The following is a 24,172-nucleotide window of genomic DNA, read 5'->3' as shown; positions in this document are numbered from 1 at the left end:
TTATATTATTTATATTTAATAGTTTGGAGTTTTAGCTTAGACTCTTAGCTTAGAGTTTTAGTTAGAGTTGAAGTTTATTTTAGTAATAGTTAAGAGTTTAGAGTTTTATATTAGAGTCATAGCTTAGCGTTTTTGTTAGAGTTCTAGTTTAGTTTAGTTTTGTTTTAGTTAAGAGTTTAGAGTTTTAGCCTAGAGTCTTAGCTTAGAATTTTATATAGAGTTGAAGTTTTTTTTAGTTATAGTTAAGAACTTAGATTTTTTATCTTATAGTTTTAGCTTTAAGTTTTTGTTAGAGTTATAGTTTAGTTTAGTTTTATTTAAGAGTTTATAGTTTTACCTTAGAGTCTTAGCTTAGAGTTTTAGTTAGAGTTGAAGTTTAGTTTAGTTTATTTTTACCTTATAGTTTTAGCTTAGAGTTCTAGTTTAGTTTAGTTTCAGTTGAGTTTAGAGTTTTAGCTTAGAGTCTTAGCCTAGAGTTTTAGTTAGAGTTGAAGTTTAGTTATAGTTAAGAGTTTAGAGTTTTAGATTAGAGTCTTAGCTTAGAGTTTTAGTTAGAGTTGAAGTTTAGTTTAGTTATTGTTAAGAGTTGAGAATTTTAGCCTAGAGTCGCAGCTTAGAGTTTAGTTTAGCTATAGTTAAGAGTTTGTAGTTTTAGCTTTGAGTATTAGCTTAGTGTTTTAGTTAGAGTTGAAGTTTAGTTTAGGTATGGTTAAGAATTAAGAGTTTTAGCTTAGAGTCGAAGCTTAGAGTTTTAGTTAAAGTTGTAGATTAGTTAAGTTTTAGTTAAGAGTTTATAGTTTTAGCTTAGAGTCTTAGCCTAGAATCTTAGCTTAGAGTCTTAGCTTAGTCTTAGTTTACTTTAGTTCTAGTTAAGAGTTTAGAGTTTTACCTTAGAGTCTTAGCTTAGAGTTTTTGTTAGAGTTGTAGTTTAGTTTAGCTATAGTTAAGAGTTTTACCTTAGCGTCTTAGCTTAGAGTTTTAGTTAGAGTTGAAGTTTACTTTAGTTTTAGTTAAGAGTTTAGAGTTCTACCTTAGAGTCTTAGATTAGAGTTTTTGTTAGAGTTCTAGTTTAGTTTAGTTCTAGTTAAGAGTTTAAAGTTTTTAGCTTAGAGTCTTAGCATAGAGTTTTTGTTGAAATTCTAGTTTAGTTTAGTTTTAGTTAAGATTTTAGAGTTCTAGCTTAGAGTCTTAGCTTAGAGTTTTAGTTAGAGTTGAAGTTTAGTTTAGTAATAGTTAAGAGTTTAGAGTTTTAACTTAGAGTCTTAACTTTTAATTTTTGATAGAGTTCTAGTTTAGTTTAGTTTTAGTTAAGAGTTTTACCTTAGAGTCTTAGCTTAGAGATTTTGTTAAAGTTGATGTTTAGTTTAGTTGTAGTTAAGAATTTAGAGGTTTAGCTTAGAGTCATAGCCTAGAGTTTTAGTTAAAGTTGTAGTTTAGTTAAGTTTTAATTAAGAGTTTAGCGTTTTAGCCCAGAGTCTTAGCTTAGAGCTTTAGTTAGAGTTGAAGTTTAGTTTATTTATAGTTAATAGTTTAGAGTTTTTAGCTTAGAGTCTTAGCTTAGAGTTTTTGTTAGAGTTCTAGTTTAGTTTATTTTTAGTTAAGAGTTTAGAGTTTTACCTTAGAGTTATGGCTTAGAGTTTTAGTTAGAGTTTAAGTTTAGTTCAGTTTTACTTTATAGTTTTAGCTTAGAGTCTTAGCTTAGAGTTTTTGTTAGAGTTTAAGTTTAGTTTAGTATAGTTAAGAGTTTTGAGTTTTAGCCTAGAATCTTAGCTTAGAGTCTTAGCTTAGTCTTAGTTTACTTTAGTTCTAGTTAAGAGTTTAGAGTTTTACCTTTGAGTCTTAGCTTAGAGTTTTTGTTAGAGTTGTAGTTTACTTTAGCTATAGTTAAGAGTTTTACATTAGAGTCTTAGCTTAGAGTTTTAGTTAGAGTTGAAGTTTACTTTAGTTTTAGTTAAGAGTTTAGAGTTTTAGCTTAGAGTCTTAGCTTAGAGTTTTTGTTAGAGTTCTAGTTCAGTTTAGTTATAGTTAATAGTTTTGAGTTTTAGCTTAGGCTCTTAGCTTAGAGTTTTAGTTAGAGTTGAAGTTTAGTTTAGTAATAGTTAAGAGTTTAGAGTTTTAGCCTAGAGTCTTAGCTTAGAGTTTTATTTAGAGTTGAAGTTTAATTTAGTTATAGTTAAAAGCTTAGAGTTTTTAGATTTGAGCCTTAGCTTAGAGTTTTAGTTCGAGTACTAGTTTAGTTTAGTTATAGTTAAGAGTTTAGAGTTTTAGCATAGAGTCTTAGCTTAGAGTTTTAGTTACAGTTTTAGTTTAGTTATAGTTAAGAGTTTAGAGTTTTAGCTTAGAGTCTTAGCTTAGAGTTTTAGTTAGAGTTGAAGTTTAGTGTAGTTATTGTTAAGAGTTGAGAGTTTTAGCCTAGAGTCTCAGCTTAGAGTTTAGTTTAGCTATAGTTAAGAGTTTTGAGTTTTAGCTTTGAGTCTTAGCTTAGAGTTTTAGTTAGAGTTGAAGTTTTGTTTAGTTATGGTTAAGAACTAAGAGTTTTAGCTTAGAGTCGAAGCTTAGAGTTTTAGTTAAAGTTGTAGATTACTTAAGTTCTAGTTAAGAGTTTATAGTTTTAGATTAGAGTCTTAGCTTAGTCTTAGTTTATTTTAGTTCTAGTTAAGAGTTTAGAGATTTACCTTAGAGTCTTAGCTTAGAGTTTTTTTTAGAGTTCTAGTTTAGTTTATGTATAGTTAAGAGTTTTACCTTAGAGTCTTAGCTTAGAGTATTAGTTCGAGTTGAAGTTTAGTTTAGTTGTAGTAAAGAATTTAGAGGTTTAGCTTAGAGTCATAGCATAGAGTTTTAGTTAAAGTTGTAGTTTAGTTTACTTTTAATTAAGAGTTTAGAGTTTTAGCCCAGAGTCTTAGCTTAGAGCTTTAGTTAGAGTTGAAGTTTAGTTTATTTAAAGTTAAGAGTTTAGAGTTTTTAGCTTAGAGTCTTAGCTTAGAGTTCTTGTTAGAGTTCTAGTTTAGTTTAGTTTTAGCTACGAATTTAGAGTTTTACCTTAGAGTCATAGCTTAGAGTTTTAGTTAGAGTTGAAGTTTAATTTAGTTTTACTTTATAGTTTTAGCTTATAGTCTTAGCTTAGAGTTTTAGTTAGAGTTGAAGTTTAGTTTAGTTATAGTTAAGAGTTTAGAGTTTTATAACAGAGTCTTAGCTTAGAGTCTTAGCTTAGTCTTAGTTTACTTTAGTTCTAGTTAAGAGTTTAGAGTTTTACCTTAGAGTCTTAGCTTAGAGTTTTTGTTAGAGTTGTAGTTTAGTTTAGCTATAGTTAAGAGTTTTTGAGTTTTACTTAGTCTTATCTTAGTTTTTTTGTTATAGTTTCATTTCACTTTATATTGTTTTAAGATTTTAGAGTTCTAGATTAGAGTCATATCTTATAGTTTTTGTTATATTTTTATTTTAGGTTATTTATTTTAAATAATATGTTGTTTTATAATGTATTCATAGTTTAGAGTATTAGTTAGAGTTGAAGTTTAGTTTAGTTGTAGTTAAGAGTTTAGAGTTTTAGCTTAGAGTCATAGCTTAGAGTTTTAGTTAAAGTTGTAGTTTAGTTAAGTTTTATTTAAGAGTTTAGAGTTTTAGCCTAGAGTCTTAGCTTAGAGCTTTAGTTAGAGTTGAAGTTTAGTTTAGTTATAGTTAAGAGTTTAGAGTTTTTAGCTGATAGTCTTAGCTTAGATTTTTTGTTAGAGTTCTAGTTTAGTTTAGTTTTAGTTAAGATTTTAGAGTTTTACCTTAGAGTCATAGCTTAGAGTTTTAGTTAGAGTTGAAGCATAGTTTAGTTTAGTTTTACTTTATAGTTTTAGCTTAGAGTCTTAGCTTAGAGTTTTAGTTAGAGTTGAAGTTTATTTTAGCTATAGTTAAGAGTTTAGAGTTTTAGCTTAGAGTCTTAGCTTAGAGTTTTAGTTAGATTTGAATTTTAGTTTAGTTATAGTTAAGAGTTGAGAGTTTCAGCCTAGATTCTTAGATTATAGTTTTGTTAGAGTTGAAGATTAGTTTAGCTATAGTTAAGAATTTGGCGTTTTAGCTTTGAGTCTTAGCTTAGAGTTTTAGTTAGAGTTGAAGTTTAGTTTAGTTATAGTTAAGAGTTTAGAGTTTTAGCTTAGAGTCATAGCTTAGAGTTTTTGCTACAGATCTAGTTTAGTTTAGTTTTAGTTTAGATTTTTACTTTTGAGTCTTAGATTAGAGTTTTAGTTAGAGTTCTAGTTTAGTTTAGTTTTAGTTAAGAGTTTAGAGTTTTATCTTGGAGTCTTAGCTTAGAGTTTTTGTTAGAGTTCTAGTTTAGTTTAGTTTTAGTTAATTGTCTAGAGTTTTACCATAGAGTCTTAGCTTAGAGTTTTATTCAGAGTTTTAGTTTAGTTTATTTTTAGTTAAGAGCTTAGAGTTTTAGCCTAGAGTCTTAGATTAGAGTTTTAGTTAGAGTTCTAGTTTAGTTTAGTTTTAGCTAAGAGTTTAGAGTTTTACCTTAGAGTCTTAGCTTAGAGTTTCAGTTAGAGTTGAAGTTTAGTTATAGTTAAGAGTTTAGAGTCTTAGCTTGGAGTCAGACCTTAGAGTTTTAGTTAGAGTTCTAGTTTACTTTAGTTTTAGTTAAGAGTTTAGAGTTTTACCCTAGAGTCTTAGCTTAGGGTTTTAGTTAGAGTTGAAGTTTAGTTATAGTTAAGAGTTTAGAGTTTTAGCTTGGAGTATTAGCTTAGAGTTTTAGTTAGAGTTGTAGTTTAGTTTTGTTTTAGTTAAGAGTTTAGAGTTTTAGCCTTGAGTCCTAGCTTAGAGTTTCAGTTAGAGTTGAAGTTTCGTTTAGTTATAGTTAAGAGTTTAGAGTTTAGAGTTTTACCTTAAAGGCTTGGCTTAGAGTTTTAGTTAGAATTCTAGTTTATTTTTACTTAGGAGTTTTAGCTTAGAGTTTTAGCCTAGAGTTGAGGAGGGGGACAATAGATATTGATGTCAATACTAAACTAACATAACCATAAAAATCCACATTATTACATAGAAATGCCAAAACAATAGGTTAGATTAGATTAGGTTAGGTTAGAGGTTAGGTTTCTCCACGTTTAAGTTAGGTTAGGTTAGCTTATCATGGGCGCTCATGGTCAGCTAACCTAACCTAACCTAACTCAAACGTGGAGAAACCTAACCTAACCTAACCTATGGTTTTTGTATTTCTGATCAAGAGTGTGGAATTTTGTGGTTAGGTTAATTTAGTATCTTCATCAATATTTATTTTCCTCCTCCTCGGCTCCAGGCTAAAACTCTAAGCTAAAACTCTTAAGTAAAAATAAACTAGAACTCAGGCTAAAACTCTAAGCTAAGCCTCTAAGACAAAACTCTTAAAACTCTTAATTAAAAATAAACTAGAACTCTAAATAAAACAATAATCTAAGCCTCTAATATAAAACTCAAAACTCTAAACTAGTACCTATAACTAAAATAAACTTCAACTCTAACTAAATCTCTAATATATGACTATATGATAAAACTCTAAACTCTTAAATAAAACCAAACTAAACTACAACTCTAACTAAAACTCTAAGCTAAGACTCCAAGCTAAAACTCTAAACTCTTAACTATAACTAAACTTCAACTCTAACTAAAACTCTAAGCTAAGACTCTAAGCTAAAACTCTAAACTCTTAACTAAAACAAAACTAAACTAGAACTCTAACTCAAACTATAATCTTAGACTAAAATATAAAACTCTAAACTATTAAAAAATTAAACTAAACTAAGTTATAACTCTAACTAAAACTCTAAGCTAAGATTCTAAGGTAAAACTCTAAACTAAAACTAAACTAAACTAGAACTCTAGCAAAAACTCTAAGCTATGACTCTAAGCTAAAACTGCAAACTCTTAAGCATAACTAAACTAAACTTTAACTCTAACTAAAACTCTAAGCTAAGACTCAAAGCTAAAACTCCAAACTCTTAACTATAGCTAAACTAAACTTCAACTCTAACTAAACTCTAAGCTAAGACTCTAGGCTAAAACTCTCAACTCTTAACTATAACTAAACTAAACTTCAACTCTAACTAAAACTCTAAGCTAAGACTCTAAGCTAAAACTCTAAACTCTTAACTATAACTAAACTAAACTTCAACTCTAACTAAAACTGTAAGCTATGACTCTAAGCTAAAACTCTAAACTCTTAACTAAAACTAAACTAAACTAGAACTTTAACAAAAACGCTAAGCTAAGACTCTGGGCTAAAACTCTAAACTATTAACTAAAACTAAACTAAACTAGAAATCTAACTAAAACTCTAAGCTAGGACTCAGGCTAAAACTCTAAACTCTTAACTATAACTAAACTAAACTTCAACTCCAACTAAAACTCTAAGCTAAGACTCTAAGCTAAAACTATAATGTAAAACTAAACTAAACTTCAACTCTAACTAAAACTCTAAGCTCTTAACTAAAACTTAACTAAACTACAACTTTAACTAAAACTCTTAGCTATGACTCTAAGCTAAAACTCTAAATTCTTAACTATAACTAAACTAAACTTCAACTTTAACTAAAACTCTGAGCTAAGACTCTAAGGTAAAACTCTTAACTAAAACTAAACTAAACTAGAACTCTAACAAAAACTATAAGCTAAGACTAAAAGCTAAAACTCAAAACTAAGAACTATTACTAAACAAAACTTCAACTCTAAATAAAACTCTAAGCTAAGACTCTAATCTAAAACTCTAAACTATTAACTAAAACTAAACTAAACTAGAACTTCAACAAAAACTCTAGGCTAAGATTCTAAGCTAAAAACTCTAAACTCTTACCTAAAATTAAACTAAACTAGAACTCTAACAAAAACCCTAAGCTAAGGCTCTAAGCTAAAACTCTAAACTCTTAACTAAAACTAATGTAAACTTCAACTCTAACTAAAACTCTAAGCTAAGACTCTAAAGTAAAACTCTTAACTATAACTAAACTAAACTACAACTCTAACAAAAACTCTAAGCTAAGACTCTAAGGTAAAACTCTAAACTCTTAACTAGAAATAAAGCAAACTAGAACTTCAACAAAAACTCTAAGCTAAGACTCTAAGCTAAGACTCTAGGCTAAAACTCTAAACTCTTATTAAAACTTAACTAAACTACAACTTTAAATAAAAATCTATGCTATGACTCTAAGCTAAAACTCTTAATTCTTAACTAAAACTAAACTAAACTTCAACTCTAACTAAAACCCTAAGCTAAGACTCAAAGCTAAAACTCCAAACTCTTAACTATAGCTAAACTAAACTTCAACTCTAACTAAACTCTAAGCTAAGACTCTAAGCTAAAGCTCTCAACTCTTAACTATAACTAAACTAAACTTCAACTCTAACTGAAACTCTATTCTAAGACTCTAAGCTAAAACTCTAAACTCAACTAAAACTAAACTAAACTAGAACTCTAAGCTGAAACTCTAAAGTAAAATTAAACTAAACTAAACTTCAAAACTAACTAAAACTCTAAGCTAAGACTCTAAGGTAAAACTCTAAACTCTTAACTAAGACTAAACTAAACTAGAACTCTAACAAAAACTCTAAGCTAAGACTCTAAGCTAAAAACTCTAAAATGTTAACTATAACTAAACTAAACTTCAACTCTAACTAAAGCTCTAAGCTAAGACTCTGGGCTAAAACTCTAAACTCTTAACTAAAACTAAACTAAACTAAAACTCTAACAAAAACTCTATGCTAAGACTCTAAGTTAAAACTCTAAACTCTTAACTAAAACTAAAGTAAACTTCAACTCTAACTAAAACTCTAAGCTAAGACTCTAAAGTAAAACTCCAAACTCTTAACTATAACTAAACTAAACTAGAACTCTAACAAAAACTCTAAGCTAAGACTCTAAGTTAAAACTCTAAACTCTTAACTAAAATTAATTAAACTAGAACTTCAACAAAAACTCTAAGCTAAGACTCTAAGCTAAGACTCTAGGCTAAAACTCTAAACTCTTAACTAAAACTTAATCTAAACTACAACTTAAGCTAAAACTCTAAGCTATGACTCTAAGCTAAAACTCTAAATTCTTAACTATAACTAAACCAAACTTCAACTCTAACTAAAACTCTAAGCTAAGACTCAAAGCTAAAACTCCAAACTCTTATCTATTGCTAAACTAAAATTCAACTCTAACTAAAATCTAAGCTAAGACTCTAGGCTAAAACTCTCAACTCTTAACTATAACTAAACTAAACTTCAACTCAAACTAAAACTCTCAGCTAAGACTCTAAGCTAAAACTCTAAACTCTTAACTAAAACTAAACTAAACTAGAGCTTCAACAAAAACTCTAAGCTAAGACTCTAAGCTAAAAACTCTAAACTCTTAACTAAAACTAAACTAAACTATAGCTTTAACAAAAACTCTAAGCTAAGACTCTAAGCTAAAACTCTAAACTCTTAACTAAAACTAAATTAAACTTCAACTCTAATTAAAACTGAGCTAAGACTCTAGGATAAAACTCTATGCCAATGGGTTAAAGAAAAAAACGGAAAAATGTTGGATAATTTCTAAGTCTAAGAAATTTAGTCCGAAAAAACTTAAAATAAATTCAAAAAGTGAGGGAGGAAGGGAGGGGCTCGGGGGCCTTTGGGGGCTCGGGGGCCTTTGGGGGCTCGGGGGGCCTTTGGAGGTCTGTTGGGCCTTTTGGGGTGCCGGGAAGTCTTTGGGGGCCCGGGGGGCCTTTGGGGCCAGGGGGGCCCTTTTGGGTTGGGGTAGAGGGCCCTTTGGGTTTGGGGTAGGGGACCTCACAACATTGATCAAATGGAACTTGTGTATTATAACGACCACAGAGTTTCGCCCCAAATCATCTTCTAAATCATCTTCTAAAATGTCTCAAACGGTTTCGCCTAAATAATCCCTGAACGCAATTTCTGCGTGTTCCTTTTGTTTTGGCATCCCTGCGCTGTCACATTTGAAATTCCCAGGAAAAAATTCCCGCCTTAATCTCTTCATCTCTATAGTGTTCCTAGCTAAACTATTAAGGTTTAGATAGAATATCAATTTATCTCTGTGACCTAATGATTAGAGAAGCCGTATTTAAAAAAGGATTTTTCCATCTCTTTAGACTCCCGCATAATTCCAAGATAACAAGTGATGTCATTTCTAATTCCTGACACTAAAGATCAGAGAAGCCAAATTTAAAAATAGAATATTAATTTATCTCTATCACTAACGACCATTTATCCCACAGAACTAAAGACCAGAGAAGCCATATTTAAAAATAGAATATTAATTTATCTCTATCACTAACGACCATTTATCCCACAGAACTAAAGACCAGAGAAGCCATATTTGTTTCTTAGTTCCCCTTTCGCGGATCAATATGTTCCCCAAAAATTATGCAAATTAATTTCTCAGAAATATACTTCCCCCTCTTTTTCTAGATCAATACATCTCTCCCCCGTTAATGCGCATGTGCAAACTTCGCACCAGTGTCATTACACCTAGACGAACACCAACAAATAAATCGACCTTGACCCCATTAGACTCGATCGAAAATCCTTGAATAAATTATGTCCCGTCGGCGTTAGATTAAATTGTAGATAGCAGCACATGTGTTCTCGTGGGACCTCCTGATAGCTTCCTACTTATGCTATGCTTTACCCCCACCCCCCTAATGTGCAAACATATAGCCCAAATTTGTTTCTAAACTATTATATATTCATCCTATTTTATTTCATTTTATTAGCATTAGTAAAACTTGACTTCTTCACGGTGCCCGCATAATACACCAGTACCAAAATTCCTTCATAGAGATACACAAGCACTATCTTCTTAAACAGAGTAAAAAAAAGAATTCATGTTGTTAACACCCCTTCTCCAGTCAGAATTTAATTATAAAATCGGAATTCAATCAACCTATAATTTAACTTCAATTACAAGTGAAAAATCTATCTCATAGGCTCATGTAGTGCGGTACGAGAAAAATTATTTTGCCTTGCTTTTTTCATCTTTTGGCCTACTCATCTAAAGTACCTCTTCATTTTTCTTCAAAGAACTAATTTCGCGGAAAACATTCGTTAAAATCCATATTTTAAAGTGGAAACTTAACGTCTATTGATCTTCAACCGCTTGATGGTAAATACTCAAATATTAAGTAAACTATGTTCTAAACATGAGTGAGACAACACTCATGTGACCGCTACTAAAACTTACTTAACAGTATGCCTGTTAAGATAACAAGGTTATGATTTTGGTGATGCATTAATCACTGGTATTTTAAATACAGTTTCGTTAGAGGTAGACTGCAAGAAGTGATTATTTACACCATTTTATATATTACTTACTTAAAGATGTATACTGCTCTTATCAGGTGACTATGGTTTCTTCTAGGTGTCTATATTGGAGCACAGTGTTACACTTGCATCGGTGGTACACATTTCCACAAGGATGTAGCGAAATTACGAATCCCAGGATGGCATATTGTTGTCGGAACTCCGGGTAGAGTTCTTCATTTGATTTCACAGGGTGCCCTAAGTAAGTTATCTTATTTATTTTAATTTCAGTTAGTTTTCTTGATCAAATTTTAGTCTTGTGAAATTTGTTTTCTTTTATATTTCTTCCTTCATTCGCTCTTTCAGGCTGGAAGTTATTTAATCTGAAAAAAATCTACTACTTCTATTGTTTCGTTGGACAAAGGACATAAGCTGTTTTGGGCGTTATCTCGCAAAGGTACTTTGATCAGAATAGATTTCTATGGTGGATATCCTCTTGAATGTATATTTTTGCGAGTGCCGTCTTATATGTAATTTTTAATAGAACATCCTTCCCAGGTACAAGTTGCAACGGATTCTGATAAATATTTGTATCTAATGCACACAACCAATTTTACTTTTCTAGCTTGTGATCTAGCTTGTAGCTAGATCACTTGTTCTTTTTAAAAGTTTTTATTGTCCTGTCTCACTTCTTTTTAATTTGGTATTATTTATACAAACAACCAGCATCTGGGGTAGACACCTATTAATTAAGGCAGACGCATTAATAGCGTCCACGAGGAAAAAAATTTGAGTCCTGATGTCACGGGTTATATAGATTGAATAGCGGGCAGTTGCGTGACTGTGTAAGCTCATCTTAGGCAGCACAGTAGCACTGCCTAAGTAAAGAACGATGTTAGCACAGTTTATTGTTATTTTTTTTCTTTTTCTTTTTCCATACCAGGGCACTTTGTATCGAGGGAATTGTCGTAGAAACTTCAAAAGGGCTCATTCAATTGGAAATTGGAGTAGCTTGTGCCGTTTTTAATAGTCGAAAGTAATTGGAAGGCAGCTAACACCCCTTCCACGCCCACCATTACCCAAAACACATCCAATCGAAACTTTGAGATAGCCATTTTGTTCAGCGTAGTTGATTTCCAAATAGAAAATTTGTTTTTGAGGAGGTCACTCCCCCACAACCCTTAGGGCAAGGCCTTTAAGTTATGTCCTGGGGGTATATAAGAACTATGTTGGCACATTGTATTATTTATTTTTTTTCCTTTAGACCAGGGTAATTCGTATCGAACAAGTTATCGTAGAAACACGAAAAGGGCTCATTCGATTTGAAATTGGAACTATGTTGGCACATTGTATTATTTATTTTTTTTTCCTTTAGACCAGGGTAATTCGTATCGAACAAGTTATCGTAGAAACACGAAAAGGGCTCATTCGATTTGAATTTGGAGTGGCTTTTTCCCATTTTAATAGTCGAAAGTGATTGGAAGGTAACTAACACCCCTTCCACGGCCACCAATTCCCGAAACACATCCAATCAAAATTTTGAGATAGTCATTTTGTTCAGCGTAGTAGATTTCCAGATAGAAAATATGTTTATGAGTAGGTCACTCCCCCACAACCCTCAGGGCAAGGGTTTTAAGTTATGCCCTGGGGGCATATAAGAACGATGTTGTCACAATGTATTATTTATTTTTTTTTTCCTTTAGACCAGGGGACTTCTTATCGAAGAAGTTGTCGTAGAAACTTAAAGAAGGGCTCATTCAATCGCAAATCGGAGTGGCTTTTGCCCTTTTTGATAGTCGAAAATAATTGAAAGGCAACTAACACCCCTTCCACGCCCACCATTTCCCGAAACACATCCAATCAAAATTTTTACATAACCATTTTTGTTCAGCGTAGTTGATATCCAGATAGAAATTATGTTTTTGAGGAAGAAACTCCCCAAAATCCATCAGAGCAAGGGTTCTAAGTTATGCCCTGGGGGCACATAAGGTTTTCAAAGAAAGTGTTGGCATAGGAACTTCAATAAAGGCTCATTCGATTGGAAATTCAAAGGGCTAGTGCCCTTTTTAATAGTCGAAAGTGATTGGAGGGCAACTAACCCCCCTCTCACGCCCATCTTTTCCCCAAACACAGCCACTCAAATTTTTAAGATAGCCATTTTATTCAACGTAATAGAAAGTACTGGATATTAGATCTTTGAGGATGACAACCCCCCCCCCCAAATCCCTCAGGGCAAGGAATGTAAGTTATGCCCTGGGGGCATATAAGGTTTTTATAGAACTTGTGGTCATAGAAACTTCAAAAAGAGCTCATTCGATTCGAAATTGGAATGGCTAGTGCCCTTTTTAATAGTCGAAAGTGATTGGAAGGCAACTAAAACTTCTTCCACAACCACCAATTCCCAAAACACATCAAATCAAAACTTTGAGCCATTTTCTTCCAACCAGTTTAAAGTTCAGGAAATTATACCTTTGTGCAGGACACTCCCACCGCAGTCTTCAGGGCAAGGGTTCTAAGTTATGCTCTGGGGGCAAATAAGTTTTTACTGAAAACTTTGTTATAGAAACTTGAAAAAGGGCTCATTTGATTGGAAATCAAAGGTCTAGTGCTCTTTTTAATAGTCAAAAGTGATTTGAGGGCAACTAATCCCCCTCTCATGCCGTCCTTTTCCCCAAATACATCCATTCAAAACTCTTAGATAGCCATTATGTTCAGCGTAGTAGATTTCCAGATAGAAATTATGTTTTTGAGGAGGACACTCCCCAACAGCCTTCAGGGCAAGGGTTGTAAGTTATGCCCTGTGGACAATTAAAGTTTTTATAGACCACGGTGTCGTAGACTCTTCAAAAAGAGCTCATTCGATTGGAAATTGAAATGGCTAGTAGCTTTTTTAAAAGTCAAAAGTTATTGGAAGGCAACAAACACTCCTTCCACGCTCACCATTTCTCCTAACACATTCAATCAAATTTTAAGATAGCAAATTTGTTCCTCGATATTTAAAAGCCAGGACATTATAGGGGCGTTCAGGGGCTTTAAAAGGAACACCTCTATCTCCTGATGCACAAAAAGTAAGGATCTTTTCTGTAACCCAAAGGAAGGGAAACTTTGTAACTCAAAATGGAACCACGGGAGCCCTCACTGCTCCACGCTTTCAAGATCAATGCTCAGACTAGGGTTCATCCAATGGAAAACCAATGAGAAAAACTGATCGGTACGAGGGAAAAATGTTCAAACGATATGTGCAAAAAAATTTCCAAAAAAGCAAAGAAAACATGCACTTGCACTGGCTAAGTCTCTAAGCATAGTAAATTTCTTGCCATGTATCATCCTCGTTCATGTTATCACAAGCTGCGCAATCGTGCTGCCTGAGTAAAGAACGATTTTGCCACAACGTATTATATTTTTTTTGTTTTTTTCCATACCAGGGCACTTCGTATCGAAGGAGTTGTCGTAAAACCTTAGAAAAGGGCTCATTCAATTGGAAACTGGAGTGGCTAGTGCCCTTTTTAATAGTCGAAAGTGATTGGAAAGCAACTAACAACCCTTCCATGCCCGTTATTTTCCCTAACACATCCAACCAAAATTTTGAGATAGCCATTTTGTTCAGCGTAGTTGATTTTCAGATAGATAATATGTTTTTGAGGAGGACACTCCGCCAAAACCCTCAGGGAAAGGGTTTTAAGTTATGCCCTGGGGGCATATAAGACCGATGTTTGCACAATGTATTATTTTTTTCCTTTAGACCAGGTTACTTCGTATCAAAGAAGTTTTCGTAGAAACTTTGAAAACGGCTCGTTCAAATGGAAATTGGAGTGGCTTTTGCCCATTTTATTAGTCATAACGATAGAGGCTTTTGCCCTCTATCGCATGCTCTTGACTTTTCGGATGACGGGGTGAATCCAGGATTTTATAGGGGGGGAAATAAGTTGATCATATAAAAACAATTTAGGGGAACGCAAAATAGGTTGATCCGATAAACTTGCGTTAAAAGCAAGTTTAATTAACGCAAACTTGGATTATTTAAGTAAATTACACTACTTTAGACTACGCTAGGGGGACGCGTGCCCCCTCGCCCCCCTGGCTCCAAAAGTGTCGGATGGAGATTGATCTTGCCCCCCCCCCAATAAAGTGCTGTAGCAACATTCCTGCTTGAGAGCTCCGATTCAACTTTGTAATTCCCAGTAATTTTAACATGACTGCTAATAAGGTAATTTTTAACATGAGAAGAATTATTATTGTAAGTTAGTTATCTTTGGAGCTTAAATTATTATTACACGCCCACCAATGTATGTATTAATAATTAGTCAAGAAAAGGTGTCAAAAACGGTTGGCTATTAATTTTTTTCTCTTTCATTTTAATTTTTCAATTGTGTTTTTATTCCACATTCACAGAATTTGCATTTAAATTTTCAAGGGAAATGCTACATTTTCGTCTAAATTACTACGGAGCAAAAAAAAAAGCAGAGCTAGTTCATTAGATTCGGCGCGTTTTTCGTCTTTAACAGCTTACACATTAAGAATTTGATGAGTCCAAAAGACAATCTATCCTTCAGAAATACTTTAATTGCTTAGGCTATTATCTATAGGTTTAGGTGTTTTCTCTTGGTAAAATCTCAAACCCCATTAAATATACTCCCTGAGGAAAATTACCCCCTCTCCTAGTCATTGTTAAAAATACTTTTTTTTTAATTTAATTTTGATTTTTTTTTTTTAATTCATGCCCAGGCTTAACCAACACATGATGTAACCAAGACTTAATCTGAATAGGGTCCGAAACACTATGCTTTCTGAGAGCCAGAATATAATTTGTACTTTACTGAAAAAAATCGAACTGAATTTACTGAAAAAAATCTGCATTGTCAGTTTAATATACATATGCTGATATTTATTCCTTAAAATCTTAATTAATTTTTGATTTCTTAAAGTTATAAAAGTGACAAAATTAAAAGAATTTTTATTCAAGAATTTCTATATAAGAATTAAAAATAAAAAGAATAATTATTTTGGCCATAGAATTGGATTTTGAGCTCTTAGTGTCAAACGTTTTCAGTAAAGAACTGAAAAAAATTCAAATGAATTTACTAAAAAAATATGCGTTGTCAGTTTAATGTACATATGCTGATATTTATTCCATAAGATCTTAATTAATTTTTAATTTCTTAAGGCTATAAAAGTGAAAACATTAAAAATTTTTTTTTGAATAAAGTAGAAAATTATATTCTAGCTTTTAGAAAGCATAGGGTTTAGAACCCTACTCAGTTTAATTTCTGCTCGTTTTGAGTTTGACATATTGTAATTTCTGTTTGGTTTGGGTTTTATTTTTTTATTAATACTAATTTGTGGTAGTTGTATGCTTGGTAAATTATTTGATTCTATTTATTCACTAAACTGACCATACACATTTTTTTCACTAAATTCATTTGAATTTTTTTCAGTAAAATACAAATTATATTCTAGATTTTAGAACATATGGGGTTTAGAACCCTACTCATTTTAATTTCTGCTTGTTTTGTGTTTGAACTGTTTTAATTTCTGTTTGTTTCGGGCTATATTTATTTATTGATACTGATTTTTGGTAGTTGTATTCTTGGTACAAAATTAGACTCTATTTTTGTTAATTTTTGGTTTAATGGAGTTCTTTACTTTTTTTGAAAAACTTCTTCTGTGGAAAAAGTTTTTTTTTATTTAATTCCCAGTAAGCCATATCAGCAGTATGAATTTCGAATCAAATAAAAATAACTACAAACAAGAGTTTGGGTATCGCCTCACTGCAGAATCCTACAACCTACTGCGTCATTGGCGCTTTACTGAAAACGAATTATATTACAAATGTTTTCTTTTGTACTTAATATTGAAAATAAATGTTTAAATTACAGTAAAATTTTGAAAATGATGAGCTTTCAGCAATTAACATCATTGTACATCAAATATTCAGTTTAATTTATTATTTCTTTCCAAGATTGGTCAAGACAAATATAGTTTCACTACAAACAAAATTTAGGCTCTGCCACCTTCTTTAACTGTAAAAACCTAACGGCTTCTGCGTCATCGGCCCTTCATTGAAAACAATTTACTCGTGTATTACAAATTTTTTCTTTTAAAGCTCTTACAGCATTGAAAATGAAAATAAAATTACAGTGAAAAAAAATCTTGAACTGATGGATCTTTCAACAATTAATATCATTATATATCTAATATTCAATTTGATTTTGTTTTATACTTTCCCAGACTGTTCAAGACTCATATAGTTTAAACTAAGGCGCCAATGATACAGTAGGTTTTAGGCTTCTGCAGTGAGGCGATTTCCAAACTCTTGTTTGTGGTTATTGTTATTCGATTCAAACTTGATTTTCATATTCAATTTAAGATTCACTCGTTTTAAGCTTTATTTATTCATTTAGATTAATATATATTGTATGCTTGTTCGCATTGATTGTTTATTTAATTTCTGTTAGTTTTAAGTATCATTTATACTTTAATAGCAAAATATTTTTTTTCTTTTTAAGCTTTATTTTCATATTCAATCTAAGCATTACTCGTTTTAAGATCTATTTATTCATTTATATTATTACTTGCTGTATTTTTTTGCTATTATTGTTTATTTAGTTTCTGTTCGTTTTGGGTTTCATTTATTCTTTAATAGTAATTTCTGGTCGTTTTCATTTTGAATTTCAACAGGTATTTGTATCTCCTGAGCTTAAGTTTAAAATGGCCTTTTACTTTTCTTTGGAAAACTTATTTTTCGGAAAGTTTTTTTTTAAATTAATTACAATAAATAACCAAGTCAAACTCAAAACGAGCAGAAATTAGCAAAAGTTGGGCTCAAAACCCCTATTCCTTCCCAAGGCCAGAACAAAATATGCACTTTACTGAAAAAATATAAATGTGTTTACTTTTATAATTAAAAAAAAAATCAAACAATATTAACATTTTCATTGCTAAGTATCAGTATATGTATATTAAACTGACAATGCACACTCTTTTGTACTTGAAAAAGTTTTTTTTAATTAATTTCTGTTCGTTTTATATTGAGATTGTCTTTTCAGAGAAAAAGAAAATAATACTTTAAATCTTTTTGGTTTTTTTTAAGACTTTATAGTATGGCCTGCTATTTGTATGCTGGAGAAAAATTGTAAGAAATTTTTAACAACAAAAACCATTTTAAAAATCTGGACACAAATAGTAGTGCTTAATTTAGTTTCATACCTCCTCTAGTTGACCTGAAATGGAAAACTTGATACCATTCGCAAAAAAAGTGGTTACTTTCTATGATAGCTTGGATACACTTACGCTATTTTGATTTAGTTAAATTTTAAGAGCATAATTGGAACCCGAAAGTTTGAACATAATACCCTCAGTCGTTTTTGGCATACTGCTGATATGGCTTACTGGGAATTAAATAATAAAAAAAACTTTTTCCACAGAAGAAGTTTTTCAAAAAAATTAAAGAACTCCATTAAACCAAAAATTAACAAAAATAGAGTCTAATTTTGTACCAAGAATACAACTACCAAAAATCAGTATCAATAAATAAATATAGCCTGAAACAAACAGAAATTAAAACAGTTCAAACACAAAACAAGCAGAAATTAAAATGAGTAGGGTTCTAAACCACATATGTTCTAAAATCTAGAATATAATTTGTATTTTACTGAAAAAAATTCAAATGAATTTAGTGAAAAAAATGTGTATGGTCAGTTTAGTGAATAAATAGAATCAAATAATTTACCAAGCATACAACTACCACAAATTAAAATTAATAAAAAAATGTATTATTTTAATATTGGTATTAATTGGTAAAAAATTATTAGTATTAATATTGTATGTTTGTTCGCATTGATTGTTTATTTAATTTTTGTTGGTTTTAAGTTTCATTTATACTTTAATAGCAAATTTTTTTTCGTTTTAAGCTTGATTTTCATATTAAGTCTAAGCATTACTCGCTTTAAGATCTATTTATTCATTTATATTATTACTTGTTTTTTTTTTGCTATGGCTGTTTATTTAATTTCTCTTCATATTGGGTATCATTTATTCTTTAATAGTAATTTCTGGTCATTTTTATTTTGAATTTTAACAGTTATTTCTATCTCCTGAGCTTAAGTCTAAAATGGCCTTTACTTTTCTTTGAAAAACTTATGTTTCGGAAAGTTTTTTTAATAATTTATTTTCGTTTTTTATTGCAAAAAGTTTCAAGTTTTATGGCATGGGGGGGGGGGGTTGCTTATTGTCTGATTATTCTTGACTTTAAAAAACGGATCTAGAACTTTCAGTACAATCACCTCTTTGATAAAAACCTTACATATGAACAATAGACAGCTTGCATAACTTGTCGATAGCGATTGACAACAATGAATTGATTGAAAAAATAGCTCCAATAGGGGGGTTTAGTTCATTTCACTTGTTGACGCAAAGGGATCACGAATCTTTGGAATTGAACTTAATAAGTTTTTTCGTTTGCCAAAGCAATTCTGCATCTATCGCAGAGTATGTATTTTAACCTTATAATTGGATAATTATAATAGATTTACTATGTGTTTTTCCCATACAAAACTTTACCTTATTAAAGTCTTTTGGTTGGGGACGGCGTACTTGGCATAAAAAAGAAAACCTTAGTGTCGATAGTAGGAGAGGGGGAGGGTGAGGTTTGAGACTCATTGAATACGGGGCGGAACTTCACTTATCTCTTCCGTTCCCGATTTAGAAGCTTAGACAGACTCATCGGGCTGTAGAATATTGGACCGTTTGAGTTGTGGAAGATATTTTCAGTTGTTTTAGGATTGATTTCATAGATTGTGGAATGGTGAGCCCCCTGGACCATCATCTGGGTGAGCCTCAACTCATAATTTGCAATATCGATTAGGTTAATTGTTCCGTGTTATGTGAATATATTATTCTATATATGTTATTTTGAGTTGTACTTTTATCGCATTGCGTTCATTTTTAAGCCTTGAGATAAAAACTGAAATATTAGCATAGTCAGTGGTGGGGGGAAGTCTTCCCTCTCACATGCCTATTACTCTTCAGATCCGTTTTCCTATATGGATGCGGGTCTTGGACATTATAAGCATCAGAATTCATGGTCTGAATTCAGAGTCCAATTTCTGGTGACATCTGAAGGGCTATAACTGAAGACAGAGTTCTGGCAAGCTTGTAAGACCAATGAAAACTTATTACGATAATACAAGCACCCGAATCCAGGACAATGGAGAGATCTCTGCAATGTTCATCATTGAGCACGGAGAAAGGGATGCTTTCTCTCACCTGTTCTTGTCCACTGTGTAATTGAATGGATAATGTCCATGGGAATGTGAGGCTTTATTGGCGCGAAGGTTAGCCCCGATTTTAACCTGAGTGATCTTGATTAGGCAGACGACGACGGTCTCCTGTCTGACACTGTCGGAGAAGCCCAGGAATGCTGACCATGGTGGCAATCACCAACCACTACCCAATCAATGGGTCTAAAAATCGGCATTCTAAAAACGAAAATCCTCATCTCCAATTCTACTAATCTTATACAACTTATGTATCTCCAACAAGATGAAATTTAGGTGGTGGAAGAATTCTATCACCTAGGATCTCTGATTGACGGCAGCAGAAGCAGCTCAAAAAGAGTCTACTCTCGAATTACATCTGCGGTAAGTGTTTGCCCAGTTCAACTCTTTTCTATGGTGGAAGCAGCAAATCCAGCAGCATACAAAAATTCGTATCCACGAGGCACTCGTGAGATCAGTTCTTCTACATTGACGTGAGTCTAAGACGCAGAATGCAATGGAGGTACGTGATCTGAAAGTGTTTGACCATTCTTGCGTTCAGAGGATGTTCGGGGTAAGACTGAGCGACAGAATAATTATTAATCGAGAAACACCGTCTGCACTGATACGGGTGTATTAAACGCCGACCACCTGATATACTGACCAAAAATACCTTCCACTGCCAGCTTCTCCTCAGATGGAAGAAGCACCAAGTGGCACAACTGAAAATATGGTTTGCCTGCGTCAAAGTGAACATCAAATCCAAGCGAAGATTTCGCCGTTTGGGTGGACGGTGGGACAAAAACTTGCTTGAAATCTCCCAGGAATGGACCCTAGGCAGCAAAAGATGAAGCTTAATCTTTAACGAACTATTGGATGCCAAGGAAGGCTGATAGCCGTTGTCCTAAACCAAGTACAAATAATTAAATACAAGTACAACTACTATAATATCACTACTATTAAGGCTAAGTGTATGCAGGTGAAAATTTGATAGGACAGCAAGGAGGAATTTGAATTAGGTCAAAACACGCTATGAACATGCAAATTAATAAAAGAATGTTTCTTAAAGATGGATTTGTGTATCAATTTGGAGCTTTCAAAGAATGCTTAAAGAAAAAGATCAATTGACTAGAAGTCAAAATACTACTACTACCTCTATCATCACTGCTACTTTTACTGCTACTGCTACTAAACTACTCCAACCCTACTTCAATTTCAACTACTTTTAAGGCCAAGAGTATTAAGATGAAAATAATGTCAAAAAGGGGTCGAGAAGCTCATTTTACAATAATTTCTCCTACTACCTACTACCACGACTACTACTATGATGCTAATACAATTGTCTATGATGCTACGTCTATGAAGAGGAAAATTTGAGAGTATATCGAGGGAAAATGGGAATTAAATCAAGAAACACTACATGCATGAAGATTGTAAAAAAGGGTGTATTTCAATAATGTACTTGGGTATTAAGTTAAAACTTTCAAAGAATACTTAAAGAGGAAGAACAATTGACCAAACGACCATATATGCACACTACTACTAATACTACTACCACTACTACATATGGAAGAAACTACTAATTCCATTGAACCTACTTGTAAGGCTAAGAGCATTAAGAAGAAAACTTCATGAAGTATATGAATATACAGGTTCAATTGACCAGAAGACAATAATTTGACACTACTGCTGGCACTTATACTAGTGCTTTGGTTTCGAAAATGACACAACACAAGGAATTTTTCAATCTTATATATTCTGTGTCAATGACGCTGAACATTATAATAACTGTTGAAAAAAAAATATTGACGATCTGAAATGATTTTCAATACTGAAGCATGTGAATCGTAAGATCTATCAATCCACTTTTCGTTAACCTTCAAAACCTGTTATTGTTAGATTATAAAGGGCCCCTCAGAGCCAAAACGAATCACGAAAGATTACGTCATCACAATATGAAAAAATTGGGCCATATAACCTAACCCCGGATACCTGCAGCCATCATTCAGCTACCCTTGGGACTTTTTAAAAGGTAGAGATACATAATTGTGAATTAAAAACGAACTGATACCATCTATACCACTATACTTCTAGATTGCAGCATAACTGGATAGGTAGGGTTGATGCTGTTTATGTTAAGGGAAATATACCAACGGATAAGCTCTTATTAGTGGAATGTGATAAACATATTCCATTATTCAACTTGGAAGACTTGGTTGTGAGAAAGACCTACATTCAACTCATGAACCAGAAGATAGCGTTAAATATTTCACTCAATGGGTGGGTGAGAGCATAGCTGATAAAGAAAAATGCATCAGATATCCGAAGACTTAACCTTTTGTTCCTTTTATAAAAAAAAAACTGAAGAAGTGGCAAAGGTTTTAGTGAATCTAACCTTGACTATTGGACAATAATTAACCAGGAGCCATTTTATGGGCTAGAAATGTTTTACGTTCACTAATATTTTTGTTTTCTATGAATTATTTGGGGTTATGTTTGAACTCTTTTAAATTTTATAAGAAGTATTTGGAGTAGTGCTAAAATTTTTATTTTCTGTAGAAAGTATTTTATGTTCTACACCAACTATTTTTCATTCTGCTAGAACTATTTTAGAGTTATGCAAATTATTTTTATACTTTGTAAGAAATATTTGTAGGAATAATTTTGGATCATGTTTGAAGTTGTTGTATTCCAGAAGAAGCATTTGTTATTGAAATTTTTTGTATTTTGTAGCAAGTATTCTGCTTTCTGCACCAACTATTTTTCATTCTGTTAGAACTATTTTAGAATCTTGCAAAGTATTTTGTATTTCGTAAGAATAATTTTGTCTTTTGTAGAGATTATTTTGGAATTCGTTTGAACTCTTTGTATTTTACAAGAAGTATTTGGGCTGTTGTTAGATTTTTCCGTTTCGTAGCATGTATTTTGTGTTCTACACAAAATATTTTTCATTCTGTTTGAACTAAAGTATTTTTGTTCTTTGTAAGAATGATTATTTGTTTTTTAGGAATTCTTTGGTTTCTGTTAGAACTTTTTTGTATTTCATAAGAAGTATATGGGGTGTTGTTAGAATTTTTCAGTTTTGTACCAAGTATGTTGTGTTCAAGACCAACCGTTTTTCATTCTATTAGAAATATTTTATCATTGTGTAAAGTGTGTTTGTATTGTAAGAGTTCAATTTGTTTTTATGAATTATTTTGGATAATATTTGAACTTGGTTGTATTCTATAAGAAGTATTTGGGGTGTTGTTAGAATTTTTTGTTTTCTAGCAAGTATGTTGTATTCTGCATAAACTATTTTCTTTCTGTTAGAATTATTTTAGAATTGTGTTAATTATTTTTTGTGTTTTGTAAGAGTTATTTCTGTTTCTTAGGAATTACTTGGATTATGTTTGAACTGTTTTGTATTCTGTAAGAAGTATTTGGGATTTTGTTGGAATTTTGTGTTTTGTTGAAAGTATTTTGTGACCAACTATTTTTCGTTCTGTTAGAACTATTTTAGAATTGTTCAAAGTTTTGTATTTTGTAAGTGTTATTTCTGTTTTGTAGGAATCATATTGTATTATATTTGAAGTTTTTTTATTCTATAAGAAGTCTTTGGGATATTGTTAGAATTTTGTGTTTTGTAGTAAGTATTTTGTGTTCTGCACCAACTATTTTTCATTCTGTTAGAACTAATTTAGATTGTGCAAAGTATTTTTGTATTTTGTGTTCCACAAACGAAATCGGTTTCACGAGGAGAAAAATCAATGTACAAGTTTCACAAAGAGAAAAATCTACATGCAACAAGTTTCATGAAGAAGAAATAAAAATATAGCAAGTTTTTCGAAGAAATAAGTTAAGAAATATTAGGTTTCGTGAAGAAAATAATGCACATGCCAGAAGTTTCATGAACAGAAATCAACATATATTCTGTTTCACGAATAAAAAAACGCAGAATGTAACAAGTTTCACAGCTAAAAATATGATTATAAATTAAGTTTCAAAAAAAAAAAATCGTCTTACTAAAAGTTTCACGAAGAAAAATTTCGAGATAAATTAAGTTTTGCGAACAATAATCAGCCAAAACAAGTTCCACGAACAAAACTCGTTTCAAGAGGAGAAAAAATTAATGTAAAAGTTTCACGAAGAGGAAAATCAGCATGCAACAAGTTTTATTAAGAAGAATTACAAATATAACAAGTTGCTTGAAGACACAAATCAAGATATATTAAGTTTCTTGAACAGATAATCTACATGCATTAAGTTTCACGAACAAAAATCACCATGCATCATATTTCACAAAGAAAAAAGCAACATGCAATAAGTTTCAAACAAATCAGCGTGCAACAAGTTTCACGAAGATAAGTTCAACATATATTAGGTTTCACGAACAATAAATCACCGAGCAACAAATCTCACGAACAAATATTAACATGTATCATGTTTCACGAAGATAAAAAACAACAGGCAACATGTTTCAAATAAATCAGCATGCAAAAAGTTTCACAATGAAAAAATAAACATACATTATGTTTCACGAACAATAAATCAGTATGCAACAAGTTGGAACGAACAGAAAACCAACTTGCAACATGTTTCACAAAGAAAAATATCAAGCTAAAAGAAGTTTCATGAAGAAAAAATCAACGTACAACAAGTTTTCCGAGGAATAACTAAAAGTACAACAAGTTTCACGAGGA

The 24,172-nt window shown here is 31.8% G+C and overlaps 1 protein-coding gene across 1 annotated transcript in view; it reads left to right on the top strand.

Moving 5' to 3' along the window:
• The window catches only part of LOC148941575 (eukaryotic initiation factor 4A-I-like), a 450,045-nt gene that overhangs the window by 253,333 nt on the left and 172,540 nt on the right, over positions 1 to 24,172 (top strand). Inside the window, exon 6 of the mRNA XM_089104411.1 lies at positions 10,355 to 10,498. Within this exon, the coding sequence (XP_088960537.1) occupies positions 10,355 to 10,498 (144 nt within the window). The remainder of the gene's footprint in view (positions 1 to 10,354; positions 10,499 to 24,172) is intronic.

The sequence above is a fragment of the Artemia sp. Qi Xiang Cuo genome, chromosome 18 (assembly GCF_049724085.1).
Source record: "Artemia sp. Qi Xiang Cuo chromosome 18, ASM4972408v1, whole genome shotgun sequence".
In the NCBI taxonomy this organism is placed as follows: Eukaryota; Metazoa; Arthropoda; class Branchiopoda; order Anostraca; family Artemiidae; genus Artemia; species Artemia sp. Qi Xiang Cuo.
The sequence above is the reverse complement of the archived record's forward strand: the minus strand, read 5'-3'. Positions and strand labels throughout refer to the sequence as shown.